The following is a 12130-nucleotide window of genomic DNA, read 5'->3' on the forward strand; positions in this document are numbered from 1 at the left end:
GACATTGTACACTACCACCACACTGTCACTGTCAGGTGAGACACTACACTACCACCACACTGTCACTGTCAGGTGAGACATTGTACACTACCACCACATCGTCACTGTCAGGTGAGACACTACACTACCACCACACTGTCACTGTCAGGTGAGACATTGTATACCACATCGTCACTGTCAGGTGAGACATTGTATACCACATCGTCACTGTCAGGTGAGAAACTGTACACCTCACCGTCACTGTCAGGTGAGACATTGTATACCACATCGTCACTGTCAGGTGAGACACTGTACACCTCACCGTCACTGTCAGGTGAGACATTGTATACAACATCGTCACTGTCAGGTGAGAAACTGTACACCTCACCGTCACTGTCAGGTGAGACATTGTATACCACATCATCACTGTCAGGTGAGAAACTGTACACCTCACCGTCACTGTCAGGTGAGACATTGTATACCACATCGTCACTGTCAGGTGAGAAACTGTACACCTCACCGTCACTGTCAGGTGAGACATTGTATACCACATCGTCACTGTCAGGTGAGATACTGTACACTACCACCACATCGTCACTGTCAGGTGAGACACTGTACACTACCACCACACTGTCACTGTCAGGTGAGACACTGTACACTACCACCACACTGTCACTGTCAGGTGAGACACTGTACACTACCACCACACTGTCACTGTCAGGTGAGACACTGTACACTACCACCACACTGTCACTGTCAGGTGAGACATTGTACACTACCACCACACTGTCACTGTCAGGTGAGACACTGTACACTACCACCACACTGTCACTGTCAGGTGAGACACTGTACACTACCACCACACTGTCACTGTCAGGTGAGACACTACACTACCACCACACTGTCACTGTCAGGTGGGACATTGTACACTACCACCACACTGTCACTGTCAGGTGAGACACTACACTACCACCACACTGTCACTGTCAGGTGAGACATTGTACACTACCACCACATCGTCACTGTCAGGTGAGACACTACACTACCACCACACTGTCACTGTCAGGTGAGACATTGTATACCACATCGTCACTGTCAGGTGAGACATTGTATACCACATCGTCACTGTCAGGTGAGAAACTGTACACCTCACCGTCACTGTCAGGTGAGACATTGTATACCACATCGTCACTGTCAGGTGAGACACTGTACACCTCACCGTCACTGTCAGGTGAGACATTGTATACAACATCGTCACTGTCAGGTGAGATACTGTACACTACCACCACACTCTCACTGTCAGGTGAGAAACTGTACACTACCACCACACTGTCACTGTCAGGTGAGACACTACACTACCACCACACTGTCACTGTCAGGTGAGACACTGTACACTACCACCACATCGTCACTGTCAGGTGAGACACTACACTACCACCACACTGTCACTGTCAGGTGAGACACTGTACACTACCACCACACTGACACTGTCAGGTGAGACACTACACTACCACCACACTGTCACTGTCAGGTGAGACATTGTATACCACATCGTCACTGTCAGGTGAGAAACTGTACACCTCACCGTCACTGTCAGGTGAGACAATGTATACCACATCGTCACTGTCAGGTGAGACACTGTACACCTCACCGTCACTGTCAGGTGAGAAACTGTACACTACCACCACACTGTCACTGTCAGGTGAGACACTGTACACTACCACCACACTGTCACTGTCAGGTGAGACACTGTACACTACCACCACACTCTCACTGTCAGGTGAGAAACTGTACACTACCACCACACTGTCACTGTCAGGTGAGACATTGTACACTACCACCACACTGTCACTGTCAGGTGAGACATTGTACACTACCACCACACTGTCACTGTCAGGTGAGACATTGTACACTACCACCACACTGTCACTGTCAGGTGAGACATTGTACACTACCACCACACTGTCACTGTCAAGTGAGACACTGTACACTATGTACACTACCACCACACTCTCACTGTCAGGTGAGACATTGTACACTACCACCACACTGTCACTGTCAGGTGAGACATTGTACACTACCACCACACTGTCACTGTCAGGTGAGACATTGTACACTACCACCACACTGTCACTGTCAGGTGAGACATTGTACACTACCACCACACTGTCACTGTCAGGTGAGACACTGTACACTATGTACACTACCACCACACTGTCACTGTCAGGTGAGACATTGTACACTACCACCACACTGTCACTGTCAAGTGAGACACTGTACACTATGTACACTACCACCACACTCTCACTGTCAGGTGAGACATTGTACACTACCACCACACTGTCACTGTCAGGTGAGACATTGTACACTACCACCACACTGTCACTGTCAGGTGAGACATTGTACACTACCACCACACTGTCACTGTCAGGTGAGACATTGTACACTACCACCACACTGTCACTGTCAGGTGAGACATTGTACACTACCACCACACTGTCACTGTCAAGTGAGACACTGTACACTATGTACACTACCACCACACTCTCACTGTCAGGTGAGACATTGTACACTACCACCACACTGTCACTGTCAGGTGAGACATTGTACACTACCACCACACTGTCACTGTCAGGTGAGACATTGTACACTACCACCACACTGTCACTGTCAGGTGAGACATTGTACACTACCACCACACTGTCACTGTCAAGTGAGACACTGTACACTATGTACACTACCACCACACTCTCACTGTCAGGTGAGACATTGTACACTACCACCACACTGTCACTGTCAGGTGAGACATTGTACACTACCACCACACTGTCACTGTCAGGTGAGACACTGTACACTACCACCACACTGTCACTGTCAGGTGAGACATTGTACACTACCACCACACTGTCACTGTCAAGTGAGACACTGTACACTATGTACACTACCACCACACTGTCACTGTCAGGTGAGACATTGTACACTACCACCACACTGTCACTGTCAAGTGAGACACTGTACACTATGTACACTACCACCACACTCTCACTGTCAGGTGAAAAAGAATTTTTCTGAAATTTAGTGAAGGGGGTTTATTGTGTAGATGAATAAAATTTTGTTAATGCGTACTTTCCTACTTTACAGCTGTCTGAAAGCTATACGAATTCTACAGAAGTTTGGACATTTACCCAGTGATGTGTCCCTGTTTAGGAATTACATGCAGTATGGTGTGTTCAGGAATGTTAGAATTGCTGCTGTGGAAGCTGTGGTAGACTACATCAAAAGTACGTCAAATATATAAACGATCTGTCAATTAAGATTGTATTTTAATTACTGAAATTATGATAATAATGTATGAATTATTCCCAAACGGTTGTGTATGTTACTGTAAAAATGCATTCATCAAAAAGGTGTCGTACATTATTGTCATAATTAATCCTAGGTCAATTTATTTTGAGAAAATATTTGATCACATTTCATTCCAATTATCAGCAGCTCAAATTTGATTATTTACAAATTAATGTAAATGACCATACTAATATTTTCAGCTGATTGTAAGCCTGAAGAACTACATAATCTGATTGATGTAATAGAGACAGATCCGGATGTATATTTCAGGTATGTACCATATGTTTGAAGTGGTTAATATTTTGAATAACTACAAGTCAATAGACAGCTGTAAATATTTGAGTATCTGTTATGTATAAAAAATATACTGTGTAAATACAGGAAAATGAACTTTCAAGATCATTATTTTTAAAGGGTAACATTAAAATGATATAAATCCTGTCCAAGTCGTATTAGTTAAACTTTGATGTCTTGTCAGAAGACATTTCTTTCGTAAAACTATTTGAAAGCAATGAATTATGTATAATATTTATGTGATATGTATATATTCAGACACATAGTCATCAGAAAGCTGGTACAGAATCCACCATTCAAACGAGGGGAGCACAGCCATCTACACACGCAGGCCTTGGTGGAGCGACTGTGGAAACTCATGAAGTAAGGGTTACACTAACACTCACTATTGTCTCAAAACATTACACACTAATTATTATGATTATTTCTCAAAACATTACACACTAATTATTATGATTATTACTCAAAACATTTTGCACGAATTATTATGATTATTTCTCAAAACATGATACACATGTACACTAATTATTATGATTATTTCTCAAAACATCACACACTAATTATTAAGATGAAGTTTTTGTTTAGGCTGATTATTCTGTCAGAATATTTTCTTAAATGTTTCTCTTCTGATGTTTTTTGTCCAGTTCTACAGACGTTTTTTTTTTTTTTTGTTCATTCTGACAATTATAGATACATTGTTTTACAGATCTACTTAAATCACCTATCTTTATTTTGGGTATTTCATCTGTGGAACAGCTTCAATATGGGCATCTTTCTACATTATGTAATTTGTAAGCTCCCCAAGAATTCTGTTATCAAGCTTACTCCCTTCACTTTTATGAACTTTGCCGAAAGCTTCACCTACCAAGCTCTTTATGTAACTACCAATTTACCCAGCTCTAACTGAAGTCCAGTGCCACAGCTGTTATAGTCCCTCGGCCCAATACAATACATATTATAAAATTTAATCTTATACATTCTCTGTGTGTCTTTTGTTCATAAATGCTCTAGTATAAAATGCCATAACAAACATTCTGTAAAGTGACAGTATACCAGACATTTGGCATTGTTAATGGTACTTTACTTGTCTGCCAAATGGTTCACTCACCTGTTGCTGTTCACTAAAATCACTATAAAATGTTTCCATTGTCCTGTCAAATGGACACTCATCTGAATTTGAGTCAGAGGTTATTTGTTGGCACCGTGGGATTATTACAGGATGAACGTGGTATGTAGTTTAAAATTACTGGAACAACTAATCTTTGATAGTCTAGAGGATGACAATGTTGATTAAAGATATGATTTAATGGAGAAACTTGATGTTTTCAGAAATGCTAATTTAAAAATGTGTGATTTTTTCTGTTATCCAGTATCGAATTTTCCCATGATTGTCGTCTGAGGTGCGACATAGCTGACCTCTACTTTACCTTATATGGCCGAACACGCCCCACTTGTCTCGGAATCCCAGAGGTAGGTCACCTTATACAGTAATAGTGATGGCCTCTACTTCATCTAAGAGACATTAAAAATGATTTTAAAACTGTAACAGTTGTGAATTTGCATATCATTTTGTCTTAATGTCAGAGTATAGTTAATTCAGTAACCAACGTCAATTTCAGAGTTTGGTTGTGTTCAATCTCAAGGAGAAGAAGGCAAAATTCAATCCCTCTGTGGTACCTGTGGAAATGGAGGTGAGTGGATACAAACAATGATATACATTCCATCATTATATCTAGGCCATTATAGTTTACATCATTAATATAAAGGACAATTATTAGTACATATTATATGTATCACAGATGTTGAACAGCCCCTTGCATGCTGCATCCATTTAAATTATGTATACCCGGTAAGTGCAGTATTGAATGTGTGAATTTTAACAAAATCATCCAAGCCGAGTTGTCATGTTCTATTTCTTTATTGTACAAACAAAGGACCCTATAATACAAATAAAACACAATCACAATTACAGGTATTATTGTCATATTACAAACGACCCTATAAACACAGGGAAACTTATAAACTTCAGTAATTTAACATTTCCCGCCATTTGGCATACATGTACTAGCATATAGAATAATTTACACAAATAAAATATTCTATGATATATCTATGGTAAATATAATTTCATTGATGATACACATCTTTAAATTTTGCAAAATATCTATCATATACATACCCGAACAATGAGTTTGGGGCATCATACTTCTCATAAAGAAACTCTCACCCAGTGCCGGTGGTATTCTGCTAGAACGAATAATAATGTCCTAAATTAATATAAATATGTTAGATAATAAAAACCAAAATGAGAGGACACTAGACATGATCATGTACAGTAACATTCCAACCCCACATTTACATAACTATTTACAACATACATGTAAACAGCACAGTCGTACACAAGTTCGCATGCACCACGAAAACAGCGAATGGCACATACCTGAACTTGCTGAAGTATAATATATCAAACTAATTAAAACCAATAAATTGCCAAATTTACACACTATTACAAATGTTTAAGATGCAATTTCAATAAAAGAATGAAATCTTACCAGAAGAATTGCATTGTACTCTATTATTCAGTGATTTTGAATGTTGAAACTGTAGGAGTTCAGTAGAAGAACATGGTATACTTATCTTCATTGAGCATGCCTATAAGGGCTTTCCTTTCTAAAATGGCAAAAGAAATGCCTGTGCAACATTCATAAATGAGAAAGAAAAAAAAACGGTCATTTTTAGAGGGGTACAAGGCTGAGCTTCAGTATGCAACAATCTGTCTTCCCAGAATACATCAGGAAAAACAAGTTTAGTAAATGTTGATGAAATAGCAAGGCTGTTTAAAGGGGAAATTAACAGACAATTCATTGTACTATGTTGGTGAGTTAGTCAATATTTTGAGAATATTGTAAATCTAATAACAAAATGGCATTTAAACGGACTTGATTCTTCATTTCTCTGTTTAATAGGCAGTGTTTGAATATCGGCTTTAATTTTCTCTGTTAGGCAATGTTTGAGGAAGATGAAGAGGAAGTGGATGATGTGGAAACAGAAAATATTGCCATGGAAGTTGAAGAAGGGGAAATTCTAGACATAACAGAAGTAACAACTTCAGGTACTGTAGAGACGGATGTCCCACATGGACTGAAGCGATCAGCTGACTCACCCCTGGACCTGGGACCTCACCCCTCACTGGACGTAAATCCCACACTGGAATCGTCTATCGTAGAGGGCAACACCGTAGAGGCGGGCCAAAGCGAGGACAGTAACACCTCATTCAAACTTAAAATCAAGGTCAGCTGTCACATGACATTGTCTGTTGCATTTAACTTGCTATTGTGAATAATTGACTGTAATCGCTGCGGTGGCATTAATGTATACATAAAAGGTGGATGTGCTGCCGTTAATTTCTATCCCTTACCAAGAACCTTCACTGCACACATACTGATTATTATGAGCAATATATATACATTGAAGTATAATAAATGTAAGGTCGATTTTGCTTGATGCATGTTCCTGAATGCCAATTGTTTGCCATGTATTATGAAAATAATTATTGTGTAAATTGAAATGCCTGGAGACACTATATTAAATGAACATTTTGCCATTCATTTCAGAGATGTTTTAAAAGATATAATTCCTTTGCACTGAATGATTTGCCTGGCATGACACTGGTACTGTTTTAGCAGCCTTGGCTGATGTTTGTTGTGTTGTTTGTGGTTTGCTAACAGATTGGTGGTGCCCCTGTGGATAGTGCCCCTTCTTTCCTACCCTCGGTGAGGGAGGAGATACGCCCACCTCATACACCATCCTCCACTCAGGCCTCCACGTTTACTTCCGATCTCTTCAAATTTGTTGGGGTACAGCATACTTTTACAAGCAATGGCTTAACAGAAAGCAACTTTCTTTCACAGCTTCTAACTGCCACGATTTATACAAAAAGTTTGCAACAATTAAATTTTCAAAAACACTACACACCACTTTAGCCTATTTTACAATGGCAGTGTGCTGATATTTTAATTCTAAATTGCCATTGTAAAATTTATCTGATCTTAGCTAAATTCTGTAGTACCATATCATTAGATTTATTTAGACACTACATGGATTCCTTTCCAGATTGAAAAATAAATAGACAGCACAGAAAGTTTACAGTACGCTGATTTGATCAAGAGATTTAATTTGTTCTACATTAATGGTTGACTGGGATAGATATTACCCGTGTGCTGGATTAAAAGTAACTGTTGGAATCGACTGTGATTTAGTTTAAAGATATTAACTTGTGGGTGACAGGTCAGAAAGAATAGCTGAGATAATTCCTGTCAATTAAATAATAATAAAAAAAATATTCGTACTGATGGATCTCATTGAAACAGGATAGAGATTAATATTGATCAATTTTAAATTAAATGTTAATCTGGATCAGTTTAAAGTTATAAAATAATATACCAGTAATATTTCCTTATATATCAACTGTTACAAAGATTGAGTTTGTTTTTGTTGTGAGAATGAACTACTAAATTTACTAATATATAAAATTGTTTGCATGCTTGTACACTAGTTGAACTGTTTTTATTCTCTTCAATCTTCTGTTGTCTTTCTTCTGAAGAGTTTGTTTGGTGTAAACGTATTTCTTTAAAAAATCAGAGAATGTTTCATTCTGGTAATTGTTTGATACTCTAATTACATGTAAGTTAAATCAATACAAAACAAAGCCTTGTTGTAGCATCAAGTGCTGATTTGAATAATCAATGATCATACATTTAATGAAAAAATGCATCACAACCATGATTTCATGTGTATTTTTCATTTCATAAGAATACTGTATATCAAAGGAGAATATAATTTATCTATACGGTTGTACTTCACTAGAAATGAGGTCAGTTTGTATGTTACTGTTAAGAATGACATAGAAGTCTATAGTTTACTCACTTTAACAGATGAAACAGGAGGAGGACTCCATATCCAAAATATCTGTGTCATCTATCCCCCCTCCCCAGACTGGTGGCTCTGTATCCATGGATACGATAGGTCGTCTTAGTGAGGATTCCTCATCTCCCATCCACTACAGCTCTGGTATGTAAACAATATCAACTTTCTACTTGTTTAGGATATACTGTTGTATGTAATAAGAACAAATCGGGTGCATGTTATGTCACACTACAATTGAATTTCATTTATTATTTAAAAAAAAAAAAATTATTAAAATATAAAAATATTTTTTAGTTCTTGCCTATGCATTCCTCTGTTTGTGGTATTTGATTTCAAACAGTTATTGAATTGTGTGTAATTATGGATCATTTTCAGAGACAAAAGGGGGGAGCAAACCTCCGATGTCATTTGCTGGATTGCTGCCAGGATCTCAAACCTCTGGAGGAGAAGTGTCAATGCAAACTAACCCAGACGATCCTTCATCTAGCAAATCACACAAGTCAAAGAAAAAGAAGAAGAAAAACAAACACAAACATAAGCATAAACACAAACATGATAAACCAGAACGTGATCGTGAGTCATCAGACCGGCCTAAGGATGCCGGAGGACATTACAGCTCAGAGACAAGTACTGTCAACTCTCCTATAGTGAAACTTGACCCTCCAAGTTCACCAGAGTTTGAGATCATATGAAGAACTTGTCAAAATCAGTGACCATGCAAGTATGGATTGTGAAGCAACTTTATACAAAGGAGTTTTATCACAGCTATTCATTTTCTTATGTTAAGAATATCTGAATGGCCAGTCCCTGTACTGAACTCCTACAGTAACTTACCAACAGAAGACAAGTGACTGTTCTGTTAATCCTGGTGGAAATGTACTGAACTCCTACAGTAACTTACTGACAGACCTGTTAATCCTGGTGGAAATGTACTGAACTCCTACAGTAACTTACCGACAGAAGACAAGTGACAGTCCTGTTAATCCTGATGGAAATGTACTGAACTCCTACAGTAACTTACTGACAGTCCTGTTAATCCTGATGGAAATGTACTGAACTCCTACAGTAACTTACTGACAGTCCTGTTAATCCTGGTGGAAATGTACTGAACTCCTACAGTAACTTACCGACAGAAGACACGTGACAGTCCTGTTAATCCTGGTGGAAATGTACTGAACTCCTACAGTAACTTACTGACAGAAGACAAGTGACTGTCCTGTTAATCCTGATGGAAATGTACTGAACTCCTACAGTAACTTACCGACAGAAGACAAGTGACAGTCCTGTTAATCCTGATGGAAATGTACTGAACTCCTACAGTAACTTACCGACAGAAGACAAGTGACAGTCCTGTTAATCCTGATGGAAATGTACTGAACTCCTACAGTAATTACTTACCGACAGACCTGTTAATCCTGGTGGAAATGTACTGAAATCCTACAGTAATTACTTACTGACAGACCTGTTAATCCTGATGGAAATGTACTGAACTCCTACAGTAACTTACTGACAGAAGACAAGTGACTGTCCTGTTAATCCTGGTGGAAATGTACTGAACTCCTACAGTAATTACTTACCGACAGACCTGTTAATCCTGGTGGAAATGTACTGAAATCCTACAGTAATTACTTACCGACAGACCTGTTAATCCTGGTGGAAATGTACTGAACTCCTACAGTAATTACTTACTGACAGACCTGTTAATCCTGGTGGAAATGTACTGAACTCCTACAGTATCTTACCGACAGAAGACAAGTGACTGTCCTGTTAATCCTGATGTAAACCAGGTGATAGTGTGCGTGTTGGGTAAATCTAGAATGTGAAGTAACGACAGAAGTTGTAATATGATAGGATCTACAAATGTATATTAAACATCACATACCAATCAACTAGTCTCTTTTTAAGTTACAGGAAAAGTATTTGGAAAACTTAAAAGATAGAAATAAATCATATTCGTAATCATCTTTTAAATGCTAAATACCAGTTTCTGTCTACATATGTGTGATTGTGTTTGGGATTGATTTTTATATCAGGATTATGCACATTAAAGAAACAGATGAGTCATTCCAGCCTTGTCTTTATTTATCTTCCTGGCATCTACATAAAGCATCGACATAATGTAGTTGGACCTGGAATGGGATTCCCCTGAAATACTTTTAAAATTCTCTGGAAAAGTAATTTTACTGGGCCTTCTCATCAGGACACTTAGAAGTTAGATTGGTTCTCCAGGAGCAGTCATAAAAAACTCAAAACTCAGCTACTAAATTAGCACATTATGGACTGAAGGACATACATGTACACACCAAACATCTAAAATGTATTAAACTCTGGGTAAAACATCGGTATGTAATTATTCTACAATTATTATTATAATAGTCACAACTAGAATTCTCTGCCAACTGATATTGTATCGTTCTAAACAGTTCTTTCCATGACACACTTTCTCCTTCAGCGTGATGAAGGTGGCATGTAGATACAGCTCTAATAATGATAATAAACTTCTCACAACAAATATGAAGGACTATATGTAGATGTGCATGTGACTTATTTTCTTCGAAAGTTTGGTTGCCATGGTAACTGGTCAGTATAAAAAGGTTTTCTGATAAAGGACCATTGATAACACTTCAGTCATTTGACAGTTTAAATTTATTCAGCCTTGGTTAAATGGTGTAAGTTAACAAAGCGTATAATTTGACATAATACCAGTTATTGGCCGATTTTGACCAAATTTGTTATACAGATGAATTAGGGGATACTGAGCATCAATGTATAGATTTTGTTGCCATGAAAACCAAGCTGAATCATAAAGTAGCTTTTGATTTGTCAACATTTCAATAATTGGTCAATTCTGACAACCATGCTGAAGCAAATAGCAGCCTGTTATTGGTTGAAATTTAGATACTGCTCTATTTCATGTACATATCAAGGGAAATTCAAGGTTATACATATAATATTGAATTCACTGGGACTGTAACTTAACCATTTGATGTGTAAACAGTATCTACTGGGGGTATTAATTATCCTCAGAATGACAATTCTGGTTTTTTAGCTCACCTGGACCGAAGGTCCGGTGAGCTTATGCCATGGTGCAGCGTCCGTCGTCCGTCGTCCGTCCGTCAACATTTGCTTCAAATCGCTACTAGTCATAAAGTTCTTATTGGATTTTGACCAAATTTGGTCAGAAACATCCTTGGCATAAGGGGATCAGATTTTGCATAAATGGTTACTCTGACCCCCAAGGGGCCTGAGGGGCAGGGCCCAATAGGGGAAATTAAGGCAATTCCTTTAAATCGCTACTAGTCATAAAGTTATGAATGGATTTGAACCCAATTTGGTCAGAAACATCCTTTGGGGAAGGGGAACAGATTTTGCATAAATGGTGACTCTGACCCCCAAGGGGCCAAAGGGGCGGGGCCTAATGGGGAAATAGAGGTAATTCCTTCTAATCGCTACTAGTCATAAAGTTATGAATGGATTTGAACCCAATTTGGTCAGAAACATCCTTCGGGGAAGGGGATCAGATTTTGCATAAATGGTGACTCTGACCCCCAAGGGGCCTGAGGATCAGGGCCCAATAGGGGAAATT

The 12130-nt window shown here is 38.7% G+C and overlaps 1 protein-coding gene across 3 annotated transcripts in view; it reads left to right on the forward strand.

Moving 5' to 3' along the window:
* LOC117325058 (transcription initiation factor TFIID subunit 2-like) overlaps positions 1-10608 on the forward strand; it is a 30975-nt gene extending 20367 nt beyond the window's left edge. Inside the window, exons 24-32 of one of the 3 annotated variants that reach the window (XM_033880983.1) lie at positions 3121-3260; positions 3525-3594; positions 3877-3981; positions 4989-5088; positions 5238-5309; positions 6622-6909; positions 7233-7289; positions 8553-8688; positions 8920-10608. In XM_033880983.1, coding sequence (XP_033736874.1) covers positions 3121-3260; positions 3525-3594; positions 3877-3981; positions 4989-5088; positions 5238-5309; positions 6622-6909; positions 7233-7289; positions 8553-8688; positions 8920-9236 — 1285 coding nt within the window. In that variant the 3' untranslated portion in view covers positions 9237-10608. Of the gene's footprint in view, positions 1-3120; positions 3261-3524; positions 3595-3876; positions 3982-4988; positions 5089-5237; positions 5310-6621; positions 6910-7232; positions 7290-7346; positions 7476-8552; positions 8689-8919 lie in introns of all 3 variants that reach the window. The other 2 variants (XM_033880982.1, XM_033880984.1) reach the window with 2 other exon arrangements.
* The last annotated feature ends 1522 nt before the right edge of the window (positions 10609-12130 follow it).

Source organism: Pecten maximus, chromosome 4, assembly GCF_902652985.1.
Source record: "Pecten maximus chromosome 4, xPecMax1.1, whole genome shotgun sequence".
Classification (NCBI taxonomy): domain Eukaryota; kingdom Metazoa; phylum Mollusca; class Bivalvia; order Pectinida; family Pectinidae; genus Pecten; species Pecten maximus.